General features: G+C 38.0%; 1 protein-coding gene across 15 annotated transcripts in view; it reads left to right on the top strand.

The window, feature by feature from the left end:
- The window catches only part of FARS2 (phenylalanyl-tRNA synthetase 2, mitochondrial), a 507792-nt gene that overhangs the window by 264355 nt on the left and 217949 nt on the right, over nucleotides 1-25488 (top strand). For all 15 annotated transcript variants that reach the window (XM_081054752.1, XM_081054740.1, XM_081054747.1 and 12 more), the window contains one exon: nucleotides 15383-15543. In XM_081054752.1, coding sequence (XP_080910878.1) covers nucleotides 15383-15543 — 161 coding nt within the window. The remainder of the gene's footprint in view (nucleotides 1-15382; nucleotides 15544-25488) is intronic.

Consider the following 25488-nt stretch of genomic DNA (forward strand, 5'->3'; position numbering starts at 1 on the left):
GCAAAGGAGGCAGAATGGCTGCTGGGAAGGCAACCGACACGTCTACAACGCCCAGATTGAAGCTCACGGAGCAGAGCATGCAGACTCTCAGGATGTAGATCCCTGGGGGAAACGAGGCATGGACACGGAAGATCCCAGTGAACAAGACCCCCGGGAATTGCGTTAGGTACTATTGATTAGGGTATGTACCGGAGACTGCTGTCTCCTTTACTGAACTGCAGAAAGCTGAAGAGGGGTCGTCCAAAGTGAATTTTTTAAGATGGGCATTAAAGGATTTGTGGTGGTTGTTGCAAGTGTATTAAAGTGCAGTCTAACTCAGACTGTGTTAAGGACCACTGTTTTCATGGTTTGTAGAATCTCATCCACAGTCTGTTCCATACCACGGAAAGTTTCTTTTAAAAGAGGTCTGCCTGTGGATCGTGTGAAGGACTTATTGACAGAAGAGTGTGGTCCAAGGATACATACAACTAGAAAAATGTGTCAGGCAGGAGATCGATCTTCGGGCACAGCTTGGAAAGGCAATCATGCAGTGGCAAGTCTCCGAGGAAATAGTTCAAGAATTGTAGCTGGAAAGCAAGGGGTCAAGGACTAAGTCAATGGTGGAAAGAGAAGAAGTCGGAATCCATGTAGCTGTGCTGGCCTTGCTGGGCCTGCCTCTGGATGTGCAGTGTCCCTGCAGATACTGTGTGCGGGGCTCTTACTCCCGTGCGACTGTCATCGTGATGAATGATCACGGGAGGTGGAACCGTTTGTTCAATACCACCACTAAATACAAGGCCCACGGTTCACTCTGTAGGTCTGTGTGTTACTAGTCAGCTCCAGTTTGACAGGCATGTTTGGAGTGATAAAACCCCACATTCACCAAAGTCTGAGCACCTACGTATGCAAGCAGTTTTACTAGTTTTCACGGAGCAATGATCAAGTTGGTTAGGAAATTGGCAATCATGAATAGAAAGCACACAGGTACACGTGGATCTTTCTGATGTTTAGAAATACTTTGAATACAGTGTCTCTAAGATAATGTCTGAACATGAAACATTCACTGGATATATACGAAGTTGGAAAAAAAAGAACAACAACATAGATTTGAGTCCCAGTATCTGTATGATCTTGCTTAAATGACGTTTATTTTTCAAACATAGATGATGATACCAGTCCGCCATTTCCCATAGGATCACTGGGAGGATTAAAGTCTGGAGGAAATAGGAGAAATGCTTTGTAATTGGTAGAGTTCTGGAGTACAGACGGTGCCAAAAAAATGTAGGCACATTTTAAGAAAGAAAAACTATTAAAATTGTAATACTCAATATATACCGATAACAAAAAATGAATACAAGTCATGCATATACCTTTTTTTGGCACCCTGTATATGAATGTTACAGCTCCAAACATCACAGTTCATTCTTTAACTTAATGAACTGACATTTCCCCAAAATAACTACTACAAGTGATACTGAAAAACCTACTGTATTTCCCCGAAAATAAGACCTAGCTGAACCATCAGATCTAATGCATCTCTTGGAACAAAAATTAATATAAGACCCAGTCTTATTTTACTATAATATAAGACCAGGTATAATATATAATGTAATATAATATAATATAATATAATATAATATAATATAATATAATATAATATATATAATACCGGGTCTTATATTAATTTTTGCTCCAAAAGACACTTTAGAGCTGATTGTCCAGCTAGGTCTTATTTTTGGGGAAACATGGTAGGTTGCTTCGGTATTACTTGTAGCAGTTATTTTGGGAAAATGTCAGTTCATTAAGTTAAAGAAATCCTAGAAATTAGCCCCTATTGACAAGGAAGGAAAAACATTATATAACAGAGAAACCTTCTTTCAATATGTAATAATTTAAAGTTTTAATTTGACCATTGGCTTTGCAACAAAACAACCTCTGAACGGAAACCTCAGGATGCAGGAGCTATTTACATTTTAAGGGTTCAGTCATTGGGAAGGAAAATGAAATAGAAAGATGGAATATTGAAGCAGAAGCAGTGATGGGATTCTGGGTCTCACAGAGCTTGCGACTGTGTGCCTGCTGTTCCACTGTACAGAGTACGCGCAGTGAACCGGGATGAAGGTAGACGAGTGAATAGAATATTCTTTTTTTCCCCCCCTGTTGTTCCTTTTTTGTGTTCCATTCTCTCCTTCCTGAGATGTCTTTTCAGAAATGCCGTCTCTCATCGCACCACTGTTACAATATCACCTTATAATATGATAAAATATTTCACAGATACAAAATTAAAGGGTCACTGCCTGTGTTGAAAACTTTTTTGTAAGTATGAAATTCTTCATAATACTCCCCATGTAAATGAAGCAAGTAAATTAAAAAGTGGAAAAATCTGTAAACCTAGTCGTCCATACCATTCACTCATTTTCTCGCAAATATCTGAGCACCTACTTACATGCCAGACACTGTTTTTAAGCCTCTTGAGATGTAATAGTGATGAAAACCAGCAAAGATCCTGACTTCATGAATTATAGGCCGGCAGCAGAGTCTGCCAGTAAACAATAACTAAAATAAGTACAGAAACTTGTAATATCCTAGAAGGTAACATTCTCTGAAGAAACAGCGTAGAGTAAGGGGATTGTAAGGGCAGCCTCATTGAGAAGGTGACATAGGAACAGAGATCTGATGCAGGTGGAGGAAAGACCACTCCCAGGGGGCGTTACGTCTGAGCAGGGGTGCAGAGGTGGGTGTACCTGCGTGTCTGACGGGTCGAAGAGACCAGGCAGCCAGAGGAGAGAGCGGCCAGAGGAGAGAGCGGTTGGTGATGCTGTTAAATAGTAAACAAAACTATTTTGCAGTAGCTCGTATTTCATTGAAAGTTTATTTAAACTAGAACCTTAGTTAACTATTTATAAACCGAGCCAAGTCCTAGACTGTGAAGAGCTGGAAGGAACTTTAAATGCTCTAGTATTGCTATTCTTTCATTTTATGGGACAAAAAGCTGAGGTCCACTGAAGTAATTGGCTGCATAATGGCTCAATTTGGGGATGTCAGTGTTTTCAGAGATGGATGTGGTAATGAGAAAAAAAAATGTTTTCCTTTTAAAAAGAAAATTTACACAGAAATTTTCTTCAAACTTTGTAAATGGTTAGCCTCTGTGAAATTTTATTTTTATGTAGTAAAATGTGTAAAATTTTCCGTTTTAACCATGTTTAAATATACAATTCAATGGCATTAATTGCATTCACAATGTTGTGCAACCATCACCACTATTTCCAAAATGTGTTCACCTCAAACAGAAACTATGTATTCCTTAAGCTGTAACTCCCCATTGCCCCATCCAGCCCTAGTAATCTCTAATCTTGCTGTCTCCATGAATTTGCCTGTTCTTGATATTTCATATCAGTGAAATAATACAATATGTATCCTTTTGTGTCTGGCTTCCTTCACTGAACACATCTTTTTCAAGGTTCATCCATGCTGTAGCATGTGTCAGAACCCCATCCCTTTTTAGGGCTGGTAACAAGGCATTGTATGTATACACCACATTTTATTTATCCATTCATCTCTTGTTAAGGGACACTTAAGTTGTTCCCACCTTTTAGCTATTGTAAATAATGCTGCTATGAACATTGGCATACAGCTATGTCCAGTTCCTTTGTTCAGTTCTTCTTGGACATACATATATGTGTATCTATGTATCTATAAATATCTATTTATGTGTGTGTCTATATACAATATATAGATCTGTTGGTCAAGACAGAGAGAGAATTGCTGGGTCTTATGGTAATTTTAGGTTTAACTTTTTGAAGAACCACCTAACTGTTTTTCATAATAGCTGCACCGTTTTACATTCCCACCAGCAGTGCATTTGGGTTCCACTTACTCCACATCCTTGGCAGCACTTGTTTTCTGGCTTGTTCGTTTTGTATTATAGCCATCCTAGTGGGTGTAAAGTGGTATTTTGTTGTGGTTTGGGTTTGCATTTCCCTAATGACTTATGATATTAAGCACCTTTTCATGTGATTGTTGCCCATTTGTATGTCTTCTTTGGAGAAATATCTATTCAAGTCATCTTCCAATTTTAAAATTGGATTGTTTGTTTTGTTTATTGAGTTGTAGGAGTTCTTTACATATCTTGCATAGTAAACCCTCACCAGATATAATTTGCAAATCTTTTCTCCCATTCTGTGGATTCCTCTCTCTCTCTCTCTCTCTCTCTCTCTCTCTCTCTCTCTCTCTCTCTCTCTCTCTCTCTCTCTGTGTCTCTCCCCCCCCCTCCTTACTTATTTTTACGGCAGGTTTCACAGCAAAATTGAGAGTAAGGTACAGAGGTTCCTCATATGTCCCTGTCCAGCCTCCCCAGTATCAGTATTCCCCACGAGAGTACAACATTTGTTACAATTGATGGACCTCCATTGACACGTCATAATCACCTAAGGGTTCACTGCGGATGTGGTATATTCTGTGACGTGGACAAATGCACAATAAATGACACATGTGCATCATTTCAGTAACATACAGAGCATTTTCAGTGCCCTAGAAATCCTCTGTGCTCTGCCTCGTCATCCCTGACCCCACCCGAACCCCGGGCAACCTGCAGAATCTTTTTACTGCCTCTAGAATGCTACATACTTGGAATCATGCAGGAGGTTGGTTGCCTTTTCATATTGGCTTCTTTTTCACGTGGTAATATGCATTTAAGTTTTCTCCATGTCCTCATGTAGCTCATTTCTTTCTTTTTTTTTTAAAGATTTTTATTGGGGAAGGGGAACAGGACTTTATTGGGGAACAGTGTGTACTTCCAGGCCATTTTTCCAAGTCAAGTTTTTGTCCTTTCAGTCTTAGTTGTGGAGGGCGCAGCCCAGCTCCAGGTCCAGTTGCCATTGCTAGTTGCAGGGGGCACAGCCCACCATCCCTTGCGGGAGTCGAACCAGCAACCTTGCAGTTGAGAGGACCCTCTCCAACCAACTGAGCCATCCGGGAGCTCAGCGGCAGCTCAGCTCAAGGTGCCGTGTTCAATCTTAGTTGCAGGGTGCAGAGCCCACCATCCCTTGTGGGACTTGAGTAATTGAACTGGCAACCTTGTGGTTGAGAGCCCACTGGCCCATGTGGGAATCGAACTGGCAGCCTTCGGAGTTAGGAGCATGGAGCTCCCACCTCTTGAGCCACCGGGCTGGCCCTATTTCTTTCTAGTTTTGATGTCCTTTATTTTTCTTGCATAATTTCTCTGGCTAGAACTTCTCGTGCTGTGTTAAATAGAAATGGTGATAGTAGGTATTGTTGTCTTACTCCTGATCTTAGGGAAAAAGATTTCATTCTTTTACCATTGTGTATGATATTAGCTGTGGGTGTTTTTTTTTCATTACATAGCCTTTATTATTATTGAGGAAGTACACTTATATTCCTATTTTACTGAGTATTTTTATCATGAAAGACTGTTGCGTTTTGTCAGGTACTTTTACTACATCAATTGGGATGACCATGAGGGTTTTTTCCTTCATTCTATTAACGTGGTATAATACTTTGAATTTTGAACCACTCTTGCATTCCTGGGATAAATCCCACTTGGTCATGGTGTATAATTCTTTTAATTTTCTAATGAATTTGAATTATTAGAAATTAATTGAGAATTTTTGTATCTGTATTCTTAAGGGATGTTGATCTGTAGTTTTCTTTTAGTGAGCCCCTCTGAAAGTATATTTTATTATCCTTCATTTTAGTTCGTCTTCCTCCATTCCTATGTTCAGACATTCCTGTACAAATAGGAATGTCTGTTGGGAATTCCATTCCTTTGAGTAAGTGGCCAAGAATATGTTCTGTTATTAGTATGGTAAAGATTAGGAAGCAGGTGCTATAAGGAGGCTAGGAAAGCAGAATATCAATTTGTTGATACTTTAACACCTTTATATTCTCATACATAGCACCAACCACAGGAAAAATTAAACATTGTATATTGCCTCTGAAAACTTGATGTGTTTTGGCTTCTACATGCAGTCTTCTTTAAATTATGTTTGAAGCAAGGGTTTTTTTCCTCATGGTGTCCAAAAGTTAAATAAGTCATCGATCAAAAATTGTACATAAAGTAAATCTCCTTTTGAGGCTTCAGATGGAAGACTGAGAGTGACCTTCTCATTGTAGCAGCTTCTTTTAACTGGAAGTTAAGTCTGATTTCTTTTAAACACCACATGGCTTTCCAACCTTCAGAAAGGATTAGTATGAAAAGCTACATTTTCTTAGAAGTCGAGGGATTATCACTTAAACATAACATACCATTTGTAATTTTTAAAATATTCTCCAAATTCCTCACCTTCTTTCATTGCCTGACAGAAATATCACTGTATAATGTAACCTTTTCTCTATGGCCTAAGGTACCCACTCTTGATCTGAAGGTGTGTAGGCTTCACTTGCCTTGGTTCAGCTCAGACACTCGTTTTTCTACATAGACCTGTTTCACGGTCAACAACTGCCCATTCTCAAACCTTTCTCATGTGTGGTGATGTGACCTGTTCCGGACGGCACAGTAATTTTTCTAAGGACCTTTGGGGTGGAGGTTTGAGACATATCTCCACCTCGCCCTACCCCCATTGCCTTCCACAGACAGCACAGAGGTCCTACGCCTTCACAGATATGGCGTTGAGCAGTAACAGCCGTTTCAGTCGTTCCCCAGTGCTGTTTACTGGCCACTGCAACCCACACCCACCGCAGCCGTTCTCACTCTATGAGATGCCCATCCCCGTGGGTCTCTGCTTTGGAGATGCAGACCAGAGGCCGCATGCATAGACTTGAGCAGTGCTTTGGTGTCGTGTTTGCTAGTGCTTCTCTTTCAACAGCTGTTGAGGAGGAGCCTGGTGGGCTGTCTGCTGTACAAGGAACAACTCATGGGATTAGATGGTTTCAGGCTCGAAGATCAACTTGGTTTCTCCACTTTCAGACTGATGGTTCCTTACTATTGTTTTCTTTTCTATTGCTACCTACCCCCTCTCTCCTCTTCTGCTTTTTAGTCTTATCCATCCATGGACCGTTAGCTCACAATTAGTTTGCTTCCCCATATGGCCTGACCCTCTTAGAAAGATTTTCAGCAAAAACAACAAAAAGAAAATTTTTTCCTACATGGGATGCTCAATTCAGTAGAGAATTACATGTATCAGAATACCTAATTGCTACCCATCCTGAATATTCTGTTTAATTGAGGATGTTTTTTCACAGTCAGTTTTCTCCTCTGTGGACTCCAGTTTACTGGAACCCTCCGCAATTGAAATGGGGAAAAAGGACTGTCTAAACCCCTGTCAGCCCTTGAGCACCTGGCAACAAATTACAGCTGAGGAGTGCCAAGGACCTGAAAATTAGACTTTTCCTGGCTGACAGTACCTTTAAGTGTCTGGTTATTTATGGTTCACTTTCTTCTATAAAGAATTTGAAGTGCCGTATAAAAGTATGTACCAGAGGATAAAATAAATAGTAGAGATAATCAGGACCAAAAGGAAATAAGGATAAAATAAATAAAACTTGGACAAAAGGCACACAGAGACATGTATCCTGAACACGTGTACAGTTGTAGAGGGAACCTGCATGGTTGGCTGTAAGCTTCCATGAGACCAAAGTAAAGAGTGAGTTATGATCAATTATCTAACTTGCGGTGTCTCTAAAATGAAAAACAATCCAGTTGTTCAGGAGAAATAAGCTTTTTGTGTTCCCATTTTCTTAGATCTGAATTCAATTTATTTCATGAGGCCTCACAGAAAAAAACTTGGTGGTATAGCTATCAGCACCCTTTGACAGGAGTGCTGTTTAGAAGAAGCAAATCTAGATGGGACCAAACCAAAATGTTTCAAAGGTAAAATTTGGTACAGCTCAGCAAATAGGTGTCATATCTTTTCTTGCACACTTCCGTGGTTCTTGATTGCCACAGATATGCTTTGTAATAAGAATGATTGTTGAGAATCAGAGGTTGTGAACAGTGACAGGAAACTGCAGTCCAGCTGCTCCCTGTTCCCAATGAAAGTCTAGTCTTTAGTCTTTGACACACAGGGGGTTAGGTCTTCAGGTGGTTGATGGAGTGAATGGTCCCCTTGCTGGTCTTAGCATTGCATCCTCTCAGACAGAACCAGTCTCCTGTTTTCAGAAAAGGGCCTGGGCCCATCCTTCCTGACAGCCAGGTGGGACTGAGGCCCATGAGCCATGCACACAAGGTGTAACAATTAAGTTTGCAAACTGGTTGCAACGTTGTTGCTAATCTTTTTTGATGTCAGAGGGATTATTTGTTATGAATTTGTACCAACTGGACAAACAGTTAACCAGGTTTACTATTTGGAAGTGCTGAAAAGACTGTGTGAAAAAGTTAGACGACCTGAACTTTTCGCCAACAATTTGTGGCTCTTGCATCATCACAATGCACCAACTCACACGGCACTGTTTGTGAGGGAGTTTTTAGTCAAGAAGCAAATAACTGTATTGGAACACCCTCCCTCCTCACCTGATCTGGCCCCCAGTGACTTCTTTCTTTACCCGAAGATAAAGGAAATATTGAAATGAAGACATTTTGATGACATTCAGGACATTAAGAGTAATACGACGACAGCTCTGATGCCAATTCCAGTAAAAGAGTTCCAAAATTGCTTTGAAGAGTGAACTAGGCACTGGCATTCGTGCATAGCTTCCCAAGGGGAGTGCTTCAAAGGTGACCATAGTGATATTTAGCAATGAGGTATGTAGCGCTTGTTCTAGGATGAGTTTGCGAACTTAATTGTCTGACCTCGTACAGTAGATTTTGTATACTGTGATCTTCCTAAAATCACCGATTAGTTACCTTAGGAGTTTTCATATAGACAACCATGCCATCTACAAATAAAGATAGTTTTACTTTTTCCTTTTCATTCTGTTATTCTGTTTTGTTTTTTCTTTTGCTTTACCCTTTTTTCAACATCTTAGAACTCAGGTTAATAGAAATAGAAATAGTGAGAGTGGACATTTTTGTCTTTAACTTGACACTGAGAGCAAAGCAACCAGTCTTTTAACATTGAGTATAATATTATTAGCTGTTTGTTTTTTATTATATCTTTTATCAGATTGGAGATGTTCCTTATGTTCCTCATTTTCTGAGTTTTTGTAATGAAATGGATGTTGAATTTCGTCAGTTGCTTTTTCTGTATCATATGTTTTGTTTTTTAATCTGCCTATATAATGAATTACATTGACTGATTTTTTTCATATGTGGAGCTTACCTTGCATTCCTGGGATAAATCCAGTTATGATGTAGCGTCCTGTCATGTATTGCTGGATTCAATTTGTTAATATTTTGTTAAAGATTTTTTTTGTTTTTGTTTTGTTTTTGGCTTCCATGTTCATGACATACTGGTTTGAAGTTTTCTTGTAATGTCTTTCTTTGGTTTTGGTATAAGGGTAATCCTAGCCTTATAATTTTTATTTTCTTTCTGGAAGAATTTTGTCAAATTAGTACTATTTCTTTCTTGTGGTAGAATTCATCAGTAAAGCCATCGGAACTCTAGTTTTCTTTGTGGAAAGGTTTTTAACTATATATTCAATATCTTTAATTAATATAGGGTATCTGTTTCTTCTTAATGATCTTTGGTAGTTTGTTACTTTTGAGGAATTTGTCCATTTCATGTATGTTGTTGAATAGTTGTTGACATAGTTAGCATAAGGTTATTCATAATATTCCCTTATTATCTTTCTAATGTCTCTAGGATCTGTTTTTTAATGAGGTCCTATCTTTCATTCCTGACATTGGCAGTTGTGTTTTCTCTCTCTCTTTCTCTTATTAATCTGACTAGCAGTTTATCCATTTTATTGATCTTTTCAAAAAACTTGTTTTTGTTTTCATCACTTTTCTCTATTTTTCTGTTTTCTATTTTATCACTTATCCTGTCTTTTCCCCTTGTTCTGCGTAGTTTGTTCTTAATTTTCTTTTCTTTTTTTAGTTTCTACAGGTAAGCTTAAATCATTGATTTGAGACCTTTCTTCTTCTCTAATAGCATTTAATACTATCGGTTTATTTTGAATCACAGCTTTAGATGCATTTCATGTATATTTATGTGTTGTATCTTAATTTTTATTCATTTCATGTATTTTCTAATTTTTCTTGTGATTTCTTCTTTGACTCATGGGTTATTTAAAAATATGTTGTTTAATGTCCCAATATTTGGGGGATTTTTTTCATATGTTTTTATACTGTTGATTTCTGGTTTATTTTCACTTCATACATAGGGCATTCCTTGTAAATTTCAGTCCTTTATAATATTTTGAGATTTGTTTTGTGTCTCAGAATATGTTCTATGTTAGCAAATGGTCCATCTGCACTTGAAAAGAATGTGAATTCTATTGTTGAATAGTGTCATGTGCATAAGTTTATTTATGACAAAGTTAACAGCCTGTGATGTGTTGGAATTTTTTTTTGTAAGTTCTTCACTATAGACCAGTGCTCCCAATCTATCTGTAATTTATAATTGAACACTATGTTTCTATTATCTTTATTATTTTCTTGATGCCAAGTAATAACCAAAGTGCTAGTATTTAACTTATAATGAAGCATATTTCCCACTGGACTTTGTACATCTAATTTTCTGATTCCCTGAGTGTTCAAGTTCAGCTAGAGTGAATGGGGATATGTGAAATAATTTTAAGTATTTTTTACGTTTTAGAAAAAAATAGTAACTGCAAAATAAAAACAACAAAATGTCAACTATGGCTCTTTGAGATAAGTCATACATTGTTTTACACATCTGCTGGTGACAGTGTTCAGATTTATGTTTTAGAAAGAAAATTGGCGGCACTATCACCAGTGGACTGGATAGGGAGACAGACTTGGGTGTGTCTCCAGGTGAGAGATGTTTGTTGAAGGCGCAAGTCTGCAGTTACAGTGGGACTGAAATGAAGGGGGAGTTTTGAGAGCAATTCTGAGATATAAAGGTCTCTATCTGAAATGAGGTAGTGTTTGGAGTTAAAATTCACTGAGTAACTAAATGGATGATGATCCTGTTCACCAAGATGGAGAAATAAGATGAAAAGCAATACTTGGAGAAGGGGTGTTTGGGAGCCTTGGTGTAGGACAGTTTTGTTTGTAGAATGGCCAGGATAGTCAGTGACATGAAGTGGCATGGCCTTTGGCATTATGACAGTTGGTGTTACTGCATATATGAGGTGCTGCACTATGGAGGACTCACTCTGTTTTAAACTCTTACCTTCTGATCTTCTATCTGGAACACTGCTTAGTCTTTATTTGCATCATTTTTATATCTCGAATATACGAACTTGTAGCAGCAGGTTAGTTAGCCTTAGTTTTACCATAATGGGAAATGTTTGTAATAAAAAGCAACCCCCAGAATGATTTAGCAAGGGAAATGTTCTAGTTACCTCTTTTGAATAAGAAAAAAACTCCAAACTTAATGGCATAAGAGCCATCATTTTATTATTCTGTGGCCACATATTTGGCCAGGACCCAGTGGGGAGGATTTGTCTCTCATCCGTAATACCTGGGGCCTCAGCTAGGAAGACTTCAGTACGTGAAGTGATTCAGAGAGCTGGGGCTGGGAATTCTCGTGGATCTGCCTCACTCACCCGTGAAAGCTAGGACAGCCTCTCTATATTAGAGCACGGCAGCTTTACCTTCTCAGAACATGGCAGCCGGGTTCCAAAAGAGAATGTTCTAGAAGGTGAATCCTGAGAAGGAGTGTCTGGAGAGCAAGTCTTCCAAGAAAAACAGGTGTTAGTTGTGTGGCTTTTTCTCATAATCTCAGAAGTCACATAGCATCACGTCCCCCCACTGAGATTCAAGGGGAAGGGTATTAAGGAATTTGAGATTTTTTTTGAAACTCCTACAGATATTGACATTGATTTTCTGGGTTTAGAAATGTATTGGCTCTTACAGAAAGAAAAAGACCGATTCAGGCTGTAATGGGAACATGCAGATCCATTGTTACTAATCATGTGATTTTGCTGAAAGTTTGGCATCAGTGTGACAGAAGAGGAATAGTTTGTTTTTCTTATAACCTCTCAAAAATAAACAGAAAAAAATTGCTATATTTTATCTAGCCTTAAATGTTTCTATTATCTGAAATATTTCTTGTCATTTTTTGTATAAACAGCCATATAGTATAAAGTCTCCCCATTGTCCTCCATTGCTAAGTTCTCTCCCACACACCCCTAAATTAGAAAAAACAAAGAAAAAAAAAGCTGTTGCTTTTAGTGTTTGAAACCTCTCACAAACCTTAATATTCCATTGTATGGACATAACATAGTTCCCTATTGATGGACCATTTGAGTTATATACAGTCTTTTGCTATTATAAACAATACTACATTAAGTAGCTTTATAGAGTCATAATTTCCCATAAGTGGGATACATTCTAGTAGATAAAGTAACAAGATGGCATATGCATCTGTAATTTTGATAGCTACCAATATATTGCACTCTTTAGGCCAATAGATGAAAACACACATAGGAACCTACTAGCAATGTGTGAGTGCTTGTTTCCCTTGGCTTTGCTCTCAGTTGTTTTATCATCAAATGTTTTTAATTACTGTGCCGATCTAGTAAGTAAAAAATGGTAACTTGGTGCATTTTTATCTTGCATTTTCCTTCAGTAAGCTTTTCATTTGCTTAAGGGTCAGTTTTCTTTTGTTTTCTGTGAATATCTTTATATTCTTTTTGCCCTATTAAAAATTAGATTTTTGCTCTTTCTCACCTACTTTTAGGGGCTCTGTTATTTTTGTTCTTTAGTTAGAAATAGTTTTGGGGGATGAGAAAGCAAATGAGGGTAAGTGATGAAAGGAGCAAAAGCTAAGATACTAAAAAAAATTGCCAGATGTTAAATAAAAATCAAATACCCTAAATCTGCTGTTCATTCAGTTACAGATATTGAGCTGTAGTTGTTTGCTTTTATCTAAAAATTTTATTAATATCTTGAATATTTAATAATTGAGGGAAAAGCCTTTCTCACAAAGTTGTTAACATTCCCACCTATCTTTATTATTTATTCAAAAAGATTGACATTTATAGAAAAAATGTTTTAAAGTTGTTTTAAAACTATCGCACATTATAATCCTTTAACACATTTTGTTTTTTTTGTTTTTTTACATTACAATCTTCATTTGTACCTATATTACATAGCAGTATCATAGTACATATTCATTTTGTGATAGATATTTTTCATAATTTCTTGTAGTCTGTCATTTAATAAACATTCATCTAACTATGATTTTTAGTAACTCCATTAAAATGTACTGTAATTTTTAAGGCATTCCCTAATTTGCGTTACTTAGGTTGTTTCCATGTTTTTGCTTTTAAAAGTAATGCTGCTCTGAGCATCATCCTTCATTTATCTTTTTTATTCTGTTGAATTATTTCCTTGGATCAATTCCTGAGTGGCATCATTCGGATAAAGAGTCTGAGCATTTTTATAGATCATTATATGTATTACCATGTTGTTTTTCAAAATTGTTATCAAAATACATAGTGTGGCCAGCAATGAATGATGGTACCGGAGCCACACAATGCCTGACGTGCTGGAACCTGGACTCGGCAATGTCATTTAGAGAAAAAAATTAGTGTTTTAGTGGATAAAAAAACAGTATATCATGATTATGTTTATTTTTATGTCTTCAATTAGCCACGAGCTTTTTAAAAAAGATTTTCATTCACCAATATAAATTACTCTCATGTATTTTGCCTCGCCCCTCACCTGCTGTCTTAGGCAGCTGATCTCTTGGTCAGGAGACATGCACACATTGTCACGCCCCCGTTGTTGGGTGGTGACACGGGGTCCCTTTCCTCCTCCTCACCTGCGTGTTCATTCTTACTCTGGGACGCAGGTGTGCTCTGCACTTAGCCAGACACTTTCCTTTCAGGCACCTTCCCTCCCACGACTGAGCCATCCTCCCCCTCTGCGTCTTTCTTTTTGTGATCTCATGTAATATTTTTATTCATTCATCTTTTAAAGAAATCATTCGGTGAGGCTCGCACTTCCCCGTGGCTTCTATTATCATACGTTTGTCCCTGTTATTCGTAAGTGATAAATGTATAAGGTGGCGTCACCTGGCCAGGGACAGGTCCTCCCCGCGGTGTCTTACCTGGCCCAGCCGTGAACCATCTCTTTCCAGAGTCAACTCCAAACCTTCCTCTACTGCGTCTCCACGCCTTATACTGAAGAGGTTCCTTCAGTCTGGAACGTCCTTTCCTTTTCTCCACATTTTGGACCCATGTAGTTTTCTTTTTCGGGGTAACAAATTGATCTTATACTCAGTGGCTTAAAACGTCACAGTTGTAATATGTCACAGTTTCCTCGCATGAGGAGTCTGGGTGCGGATCGACGGGGTCCCCAGCTCAGTGTCTCAGCAGGTGGAAACAAAGGTGTCAGCAGGGCTATGTTCTCATGTAGAAACTCGGGGTCCTCTTCTGAGCTTCAGGCTGTTGGGAGAATTCATTTCCTCATGATTGTGGGAGTGAGGTTCCCACTTTCTTGCTGACTGCGGGGGTCCCGCTCAGCCCCTTGTCCTAGCCATGTCGGCTCTCTTCTCCTAGGCAGCAGGGGAATCTCTCCAGTTTGCTGAGATGGACTCTTACACAAAGGAACCTAATCACAGGAGTGAAATCCCACGTACGAGGGAGAGACTTATACAGGGCACAGGGCTAGGAATCTGGAGGCCATCTCAGCCTGCCCAGGATCCTACTCGTTCTTTCATGTTGGGTTGAAATTATGTTCCTTTCATGAGTCTTTCCATAAGCTTTTCCAGCAGTATGAACTGCTCTCTCATCTTCTCATACAGAGGTTTATGTCTTCTGTCTTACTCTGCCTCAGGTAAGTGAGATAAGCGCTCTGTGTTCACGGCCTTGACGCAATCTGTATACAGTCCTTTGGCGTGAGTGTTGTTAGATCCGCACTTCACCTTGGCCTGCTCACTCTGAGTGGTAGAGGTAGCTCTTCTGAGTAAGACTTGTATTTGATTGTAACAGGCAGTTCTCAAAGGCCTGACATGCGTTTTCTGAATGTTAACGGTTCACCATGGCATGTTTTCAACACATCTGCCTACTTAGTAAGCCACTTAGGGACTTTTTAACCTGACCGTGGTAGGCTAAATGTTTGATCAGGGCAGACAAGGATCACTGAAAAATCACATCTCACAGGTAGGAACCAGGGCTTAAAAGAGCCTCGTATTTAATCAGAAATGAAAGACAGTATTAGAGACAGTGGCTCACTGAGGGGAGGAAGGGCTGTGGGGAGCAAAGACACCCTAAGATTAGACGAGGCATCCTCTGGACGCCTCCACAGCCCGTCCCCAGTGTCTTGCCGCTGGTAGGCACTCACCCGATGTTGGTTAGTTACCAGGAAGTGGTATGCACCTGTGAAGTCTTGATGATTTTAAATCCATTGTGTTGCTTTGTTTCCTAATTGTAGCTGGTGCCCAAGATAGGATCGGTTGGGCCTTTGGCCTGGGATTGGAAAGACTGGCCATGATTCTCTATGACATCCCAGATATTCGTCTCTTCTGGAGCGAGGATGAGCGCTTCCTGAAGCAGTTCTTCTTGTCCGATGTCAACCAGAAGGTGACATTTCAGGTATGATGACACTCAAGAATCAAGAATAAAGCCAATCATAATGCAATTGGTTATCAAGAACTGAGGGGGGGAAGTACTTGAAAAGAAATTTATTGAATTTAAAAATAATATGAATTTGAAAAGAGAGGTCTATAAACATGCAAGAGTTCATAAACCTTCAGAAATTGTATGTGAGAAAAAGACATTCATCAAGCTCATTAGTCTAAGCAGAGAACCAGTTTGGGGCTTTGTTGATGACCATTTTATTATAATGAAATATCGATCTTCATATCTGATCATATTTTTTAAGTTTAGTTTTTCTGATACTAACATAGACTCATTGGCTTTCCTAGGATTAGTGTTTGTAATTCATATCTTATCACTTCACTATCACTGCATGTCTTTATATTAAAAGTGTGTCTCTTACAAACAGCATTGAGTTGGATCTTCTTTTAAATCCAGATTTAATTGAAGTGTTGACTATATCTTACATTTAATATAATGATGTGGGATATTTTTGGGTTTAAGTCTATCATCCTTCATTTTTCCGCATTTCCCCCTTCTTTATTTCTTTATTTGGAAATTGAGGTTTTGTGGGGGTTTTTTTGTTTATCTGTTTGTTTGTATATTCCATTTCATTACCCTTACTGCTATTTAGTTTCACCATTCTGTATTACTTTTAAGTGGTTATTCTAGATTACAGTATGCATAATTAATTCATCACACTTCACCATGGGTACCTATTACACAACTTCATGAAACAGCTAATCTTACAATAGTATAATTCTATTTACTCCTGTTTTTCGTGTTGTCATATTTTACTTCTCCATATATTCTAATCCCACAGTACAGAGGGTGCCAAAAAAATGTATACATATTTTAAGAAAGGAAAAAAACTGTATTAAAATTGTACTACTCAATTTATACCAATAACAAAAGATGAATACAGGTGATGTGTATACATTTTTTTGGCACCCCCGGTATATTGCTCTGTTTGCTTCATGTAGCTAATTTATCTTTTAAAGAAATTTAAAACAATATTGTTTTATATGTCCCTTGATATTTACCCCACACTAATTATTCCTTTCTGCTGATCTTGATTTTTTTCTGTGATTATTTCCTTTAAGCCTGAAGAACTTTTAATATTTCTTACAGTGCTTCATCAGTTTTCTTAGCTTTGGTTTGTCTGGAAATACCTTTGTTTTACGTTTATTTTTTAGGAATGTTTTCAAAGGATATAGGTATCTCGGTTGTGAGATTTTATGTGTTTGTTTGTTTGTTCTTTTCAGCTCTTAAAACATGTTATTTCATTGCCTTTATTTTTTTACTTTGGTTTACAGAAGTTTGACCTATGTAGGATTTTCTGTCTATTATCCTGCTTGGGGTTTCACTGTGTTGGATTAATGTCTTTCAACTGTCTTTAAAAATTGTCACCTAATATTCCTTCCAACAATTCTACTCCACTCTTATTCTTTTTTTCCTATTCAGGCTGCAAATGCATGTATATCAGACCATTTGGAGTTCTGCCATAGAGTTCTATGGCTCGGGGTTTGTTTTTATTATTGATTTCTTTTTTCACTCTGTGCTTTATTTTGGATAGTTTTTATTGTCCTATCTCTGGGTTTACTAATATTTTTCTATTGTGTCTAGTTAACCATTAAGCCCCTCCACTGAGTTAATCATTCCAGATATTGTATTCACCAGTTTTACTACAATTTCTGCTTGCTGCCTTTTTAGAGTTTTTATTACTCTGATGAAATTCTCCATCTTTTCACCCATTTTGTACATTTTCCCTTAAACTTTTTAGCATATTCATAACAGGTTTTTAAATCCTTGTCTGTTAATTCCAACCATTATCTATTATTATCTTTTTCTTCTTATGAGTCATATTTTTCTTGCTTTTTCGATTGTCTTAAATTCTTTTCTTTTTAATTGGGGAATATTGGGGAACATTGTGTTTCTCCAGGGCCCATCAGCTCCAAGTCATTGTCCTTCAATCTAGTTGCGGAGGCCGCAGCTCAACTCCAAGTCCAGTCATAGTTTTCAATCTTAGTTACAGGGGGCGCAGCCCACCATCCCATGTGGGAATTGAACCAGCAACCTTGTTGTTCAGAGCTCGCACTCTAACCAACTGAGCCATCCCGCAGTCCCTCGATTGTCTTAATTTTTAATTGTATTTAAAAGAACACAGAAGCTAAAGGTGACTCAGAAAGCCTTACCCTTTCTCCTGTCAGGCAGCTAAGGGGACTAGGCCAGATATCTGTTCTAATCAGGAGTTGGATCTCCCATTTGATTTTCTCTGGATGGTGAGATCTGGCAGCAGTTTGGGATCTGTGCATGTGAGATTGCAACATCTCTCCCTGCGTCCCACCTGGGTGCTAACTTCTTTCACACCAGTGCTTGCTACGCAAAAATATTATGGAGGAGAGTTGGCTGGCAGTGAAGGTGAGCTGTTTCTCTGTTTGCCAACCTGCTACAGCAGCCAGTGATCGGCTGATAAAAGTTTGACTCATTTCTCTGGCAAAGTTTCTTTACGAAGAGCAGGCTAGCTCTTCTAACAGCTCGTGCCGCTGTGGTGAAAGCCCTTCGCCCTAGAAGGGCTCATCTCTCTGGAATTTCATTCATTTATACTTATGTCTAGATTGCTTCAATATCTTTTATGACAGATAAGATTTTTAAATTTATTGTTTTCTCAGAGTTACAGTGGGACTGACTTTTTAATTTTTTTGCAACCTTTTGCATCCTAACCAAAAGTGGAGCCTCCTATTACTAATTTAATATTTTTGTTTCATCTTTAATGGCCTTTTTAAAGTTTCTCATCCCCCCCCCACCACCCTGACCTTTGGTAACCATCAACTTATTCTCTATTTGTCTGTTTCTATTTTGTTTTGCCTTTTTTTATATTCCATATATGTGACATCATATGGTATTTGTCTTCCTCTATCTGACTTATTTCAAAACTGGAACCTCCTATCATTCATCTTTAATGGCCTTAAATCCCCCTTTTTAAAAGTAAGCTGTTTATTTTTAAACTAGGTCCTTCTCGGTTAATCTGGAATAAAGCCCCAGCTAAATAATCAAAAGTAAAACCTGGCGAAGGATCTGCTTTTCTCACTCACTCATTTTTCATTAGTTCAGCCCTTTATTTAATTGGCAAATATGGATGTAAAACCAGCAGCGTGGTCCAGAGCGAGTGCTCTGCTCTGTGCTGGGCACACACACAAGTAATACAATTGCGATCACAAGTCAGTGGCTTGTGTACAATTTTAAGTGTACTCACAACTGTCTTTCCTTAGCACACGCAGAGATACCCCAGGATAGACTATAGGCCTTTTGTATTGTGACATCTTAAAATTCTTTTCTGCCTTCCATGTTGAAAATCAGTGTATATGTGCCTGCACTATTATGTAATTAATCTAGTTGCCTTTGTGTAATCAACTGAAAAACTTCTGATGGGGCTGTAGCAGCAAGGGGCTACGTTTTAAGTGGCCACAAAATTTGGCTGTTGAATACGCATTCACCATGCACACTGAGACGTCAGAATTGAGGCAGCAAAACACTATTTATTAAATGAGGCAGTAAGTAAGATAGACAAAATAAAGCAAAGTAAGGCAAAGAGTAACAGTGAGTTCTCACCACTTGAAGAGTGTTTCCAAGGCGCTGGGGAACCGAGATATCTCTTGGCTTCAGGTGTGTCCGGCGATCGTTGGAGAGTTCCGACTAGGGCTCCCCCAGAACAGTAATTATATAGGTTTTTTTCCAATAGATTACCAGTCGGGAAACAATGCTAGGCCATGAAGATTACAATCAGGAAGGATAAGACAATGAATCACAAGTTTCAGGGTCATTATCTAGGGTAGAAGGCAGGGGGACATGATTCCTGCAGTTTCACAATGTACATGAAGTTATTATGGCCACAGGACAACCTACGTGATCCTCTTCATGCATTCCACCTGCGGGTCAGCTATTGTGCAACCAGGGGGGCTGGCGAGGCCTTCCCGAGTGTACTCCTGCTGACTGGGGAGTCAGTGTCCGGTACCACCTGGACAGAGCGTTCCCTTGATGCAACAAGTGGAAGACACAAAGGGATACCTAACTCACATTATATTTACTTCACTGGGACAGTTAGTATTTGGTTGCTGAAAAAGTATAGGTCTGTAAATTGCTTTGTAATTTGTACATCACAGAGAGCTAGTTCCTTATTATTCACTTATAATTGATATCTGTTAATTATGTTCATGGTTAATTTCCTATTGCTGATATATTACTACTAACCTAACAGCTTAAAACAACATGTCTGTATTACTTTACAATTGTGGAGGTCAGAATTTCAAAATCAGTGTGACTGGGCTAAAGTCAAGGTGTCGGCAGCGCTGGTCCTTCTGGAGACACCGAAGGGGAGTCCATCCCCTTACCCCTGCCAGCTCCTAGGGCTGTCTTCCTTCCTCGCTCATGGTTCTGTATTGCATATTTGCCTCTCCTTTCCTTTGTAGTCACCTTCTCTGAATTTTCATCTCCCTCTTACAAGGACCCTTGTGATTACATGGAGCCCACCAAGATAATCTCTACCTCTCAAGATCCTTTCTTGATCACACCTGTAAAAGCTTTTTTTGAGTATAATGTGGTCACATATTTCAGGTTCCACGGATTAGGTCATGGACATCTTTGGGGAAGGGCCATTTTTCAGCCTATCACATATACCTTTATACAAAGTCGGACTATTCAGTTTGCGAACTCATCCTAGAAAAAGTGCTACATATCTCATTGCTGAATGTCACTACGGTCACCTTCAAAGGACTCCACTTGAGAAGCTATGCGCGGATGCCAGTGCCTAGTCCACCCTTTAAAGCAATTTTGGAACTCTTTTTCTGGAATGGCCATCAGAGTATTACCCTTGATGTCCCGAATGTCATCAAAATGTCTTCCTTTCAGTATGTCCTTTATCTTCGGGTAAAGAAAGAAGTCATTGGGGGCCAAATTACCTGAGTAGGAATGGTGTTCCAGTACAGCTTTTTGTTTACTGGCTGAAAACTCTCTCACAGACAGTGCTGTGTGTGCATTGTGGTGATGCAGGAGCCATGAATTGTTGGTGAAAATTTCAGGTCGTCTGACTTTTTCACACAGTCTTTTCAGCACTTCCAAATAGTAAACTTGGTTAACTGTCCAGTTGGTACAAATTCATGATGAATAATCCCTCTGATATCAAAAAAGGTTAGCAACATCGTTGCAACAAGTTCACGAGCTTGATTATCAGACCTTGTATATTCCATTTTCTTTATGGCAGATTGCTTGCCTTCAGGTATAATACAGCAGAATTCGTTGTTAGGTATAATTAATACAGACAGTATGAAAATGTTTACAAATTTTCAACTCTTTGTATAGAGTGCTCATGGTTATTTATTTCTGAGGAGAATAAGAGACTCAATTTGTCACTTACTGTTTCTGGCCTATCTTAAGAAGAATATTTAACACGATTATAGTACTATGCAATACTCTTCCCCAGAGAAGGGGAGGAAACGTGGGGTAAAAGGCCTGCTGGCAGCCGTGAACTTGTGGCTTCTCTGGCCAGGAAACTCTGGGAGCCACTGGGGACTCCTCTTGTGTAGGGCTGGCAGGAGGCAGACATTTCTCTTCTCTCAGCTCCCTCAGGCCCTCCTAGATTATGCTTCAGGCTCTCTTGGCTTCTCTGACATCTTTCTCTGCATAGTCTCCATGGTCTTGTAAATCCTTCTAGCTGTGACGGCAGTCTTCCAGGTGCTAGCAAACAGTCTGATTTATATCACCCCTGAGGCCTCATCTTTGCCACTCTTTCTTGAAAACTATTGTTTAAGTCTAATAAGTAGAAAATTCAAGTTTATTTTATTTGTTTTGAGTTAAGTGCTTCTGTTTTGTGGCTCTCTTTACCCAACGTAGGTTGGTGCTTGACGTAAGTGGATGAGCAAGAAGGTGGTTTTATCATATAAGTGTTGTCTTCTTCTGTACAAGAGATCTTGGTCCCCTACTCCAGCTCCCCATGCTGAGCTTGTTCGGAGTGTTTGGGCCCTTGTATGTATTCCTGCCACCTCCCTTCAAGTAAAACTCGCTGTTTCAGTACATTCAATGGAATATTCAATAATCCAGTTGTTAACAGATTATTTCTTTTTTCAGTTATAGTTCACTTTACGTTAGTTTCAGGTGTACAGCATAGTGGTTAGACATTTGTATAAATCATGAAGTGATCCCCCTTGTAGTCTAGTACCCACATGACACCATACATAGTTATTACCATTTTATCACTATGTTCTCTATGCTGTACTTTACATCCTTGTGACTATTTTGTAACCACCAATTTTTATGCCCTAATCCCTTCACCTTTTTCACCCAGCTGCCCAACATCCCTCCCCTCTGGCAACCGTCAATTTGTTACGTACATGAGTCTGTTTCTGGTTTGTTTCTTTATTTTGTTCTTTAGATTCCACATATAAGTGAGATCATATGGTGTTTGTCTTTCTCTGTCTGACTTATTTCACGTAGCCTAATACCCTCTAGGCCCATCCATGTTGTCGCAAATGGCAAGATTTCATTATTTTTTATGGCGAAGTCATATTCCCACTATATATATGTACCACCTCTTCTTTATCCAGTCGTCTATTGATAGGCACTTGGGTTGCTTCCATATCTTGCTATTGTAAATAACACTGCAGTGAACATAGGGGTGCATATATCTTTTTTAATTAGTGTTTTGGATGTCTTTGGGTAAATACCCAGAAGTGGAATTGTTGAGTCGTTAAGTAATTCTATATTTAATGTTTTGAGGAAACTCCAAAACATTTTCCATAGTGGCTTTACCAATTTGCAATCCCACCAACAGTACACAGCGTTTTTATTTTTCTGCATCCTCGCCAGCACTTGTTGTTTGTTGATTTATTGATGATAGCTATTCTGACAGGTATGAGGTGGTATCTCATTATGGTTTTCATTTGCATTTCTCTGGTGATTAGTGACCTTGAGCATCTTTTCATATGTGTATGGGCCATCTGTACATCCTCTTTGGAAAAATGTTTATTTAGGTCCTCTGCCCATTTTTTAATTGAGTTATTTGTTTATTTTTCTGGTGTTGAGTTGCATGAATTCTTCATAAATTTTGGTTATTACGCCTTTATCAGATGGGCATTATGAATATCTTCTTCGATTCTGTAGGTTGTCTTTTCGTTTTGTTGATGGTTTCCTTTGCGTGCAAAAACTGTTTTCTTTTTCTTTCTTTCTTTCTTTCTTTCTTTCTTTCTTTCTTTCTTTCTTTCTTTCTTTCTTTCTTTCTTTCTTTCTTTCTTTCTTTCTTTCTTTTCTCTCTCTCTCTCTCTCTCTCTCTCTCTCTCTCTCTCTCTCTCTCTCTCTTTCTTTCTTTCTTTCTTTTGTTTCTTTCTTTCTTTTTTTTTATGTAGTCCCATTTGTTTGTTTTTCTTTTTTTCCCCTTGCCTGAGGACAGCTATCAGAAAAAATATAACTAACAGCAGTGTCAGAGTGTTTACTGCCTATGTTTTCTTCAAGGAGTTTTATGGTTTCAGGTCTTACATTTAAGTCTTTAATCCATTTTGAGTTTATTCTTGTATGTGATTTAAGAAGGTGGTACAGTTTCATTTTTTTGCATGTGTCTGTCCAATTGTCCCAGCACCATTTATTGAATAGACTGTCTTCACCTCACTGTATATTCTTTTCTGCTTTCTCCATTGATTAAATGACCATATAAGCGTGGGTTTATTTCTGGGCTCTCTATTCTGTTCTATTGATGTATGTGTCTGTTTTTACTCTGTTTTGATTACTATACCCATGTAGTATAGTTTGATATCAGGTAGCATGATACCTCCAACTTTGTTGTTTATTCTCAAGATTGCTGTGACTATTCGGGATCTTTTGTATTTCCATATAAATTTTAAGATAATTTGTTCTAGTTCCATGAAAAATGCCATTGGTATTTTGATAAGGATTGCATTGAATCTATACTATATATTGCTTTGTGTATTATGGGCATTTTAACAATATTAATTCTTCCTGTCTATGAGCAGAGTATATACTTCCATTTATTTGTATCTTCAATTTCTTTCTTCAGTGTCTTACAGTTTTCCAAGTGTAGGTCTTTTATCCTCCTTGGTTAAATTTATTCCTAGGTATTTTTTTTTTTGATGCAATTGTAAATGTGATTGTTTTTGTGATTTCTCTTTCTGACAGTTTATTATTGGTGTATAAAATGCAACTAATTTCTGAACATTAATTTTGTATCCTGCTATTTTACTGAATTCATTTATCAGTTCGAAGAGTTTTTTGGTAGACTCTTTTGGGTTTTATTTCTATATAGTATGTCATCAGCAAATAATGACAATTTTACTTCTTCCTTTCACATTTGGATAACTTTTATTCTTTTTCTTGTCTGATTGCTGTGGCTAGGATTTCCAATTCAATATTGAATAAAAGTGGTGAAAGTGGGCATTCTTGTCTTGTTCCTCCTCTTTTTTTTTTTTAATTAAAGTTTATTGGGGTGACAATTGTTAGTAAAGTTACATAGATTTCAGGTTTACAATTCTGTAATACATCATCTATATATCACATTGTGTGTTCACCACCCAGAGTCAGTTCTCTTTCTATCACCATATATTGGATCCCCTTTATCCTCATCTACCACCCTCTTGCCCCCTGACCCTCTAGTAACCACTAAACTATTGTCTGTGTGTTTTTGTTTCTTCATTTGTTTGTCTTGTTCTTTTGTTGTTTTCAGTTTTATGTACCACATATCAGTGAAATCATACGGTTCTTGACTTTTTCTGTCTCGTAAGGAGAGCGCTTTTTGCTTTTACCCATTGAGTATGATGTTATCTCTGGGTTTGTCATATATGGCCTTTATTATGTTGAGATATGTTCTTTCTATTCCCAATTTGCTGAGTTTTTATCATAAATGGATGCTGGATTTTCTCAAACACATTTTCTGCATGTATTGATATGATCATATGATTTTTATCTTTCATTTTATATATGTGATGTATCACGTTAATTGATTTGTGGATATTGAACCAACCATGCATGCCAGGAATAAATCCCCCTCGATCATGGTTTTTAATGTATTGCTGAATTTGGTTTGCATATATATTTCTTGAGTACTTTTGCATCTATGTTCATTAGGGATATTGGCCTATAATTTTCTTTTCTTGTAATGTATTTGTCTGGTTTTGGACATGGTAATAGTGGCCTCATAAAATGAGCTGCTGCTTTCCCTCCTCTTGAATTTTTTGAAATAGTTTCAGAAGGATATGTGTTAATTCTTTTTGGAATATTATGTAAAATTCAGCTGTGAAGCAATCTGGTACAGGAGTTTTGTTTATTGGGAATATTTTTGATTACTGATTCAATTTAATTTGTAGTAATCGGTTGGTTCAGATTTTCTGTTTCTTTTTGATACGTCTGTCTTAGAAGATGATATGTTTCTAGGAATTTATTCATTTCTTCCAGATTGTCCAACTTATTGACATATAATTGTTCATAATATTTTCTTATAATCCTTTGTATTTCTGTGCTATCCGTTGTCACTTATCCTCTGTCATTACTGATTTTATTTGGTACTCTCTTTTTTCTAGATGAGTCTGGGTAAAGATTTATTAATTTTGTTTATCTTTTCAAAGAACCATCTCTTGGTTTCATTGATCTTTTGAATTTTTTTAAGCCTCTATTTCATTTATTTCTACTCTGATCTTTATTAATTCCTTCCTTGTATTCGGTTTGGGATTATTTTCTTTTTCTTTTTTTTTTTTTTTTTTGCTGTTCTTATTCCAGTTCCCTTAGGTGTAAAGTTAGATTGTTTATTTGAAATTTTTATTGTTTCTTGAAGTAGGCCTGAATTACGATGAATTTCCATTAAGACTGCTTTGGCTGTGTCCCGTAGATTTTTGGTCAAGATTGTGTTTTCAATTATCTCAAGATATCTTTTGATTTCTTCCTTGA

Source organism: Rhinolophus hipposideros (assembly GCF_964194185.1).
Source record: "Rhinolophus hipposideros genome assembly, chromosome: 8".
NCBI lineage: Eukaryota > Metazoa > Chordata > Mammalia > Chiroptera > Rhinolophidae > Rhinolophus > Rhinolophus hipposideros.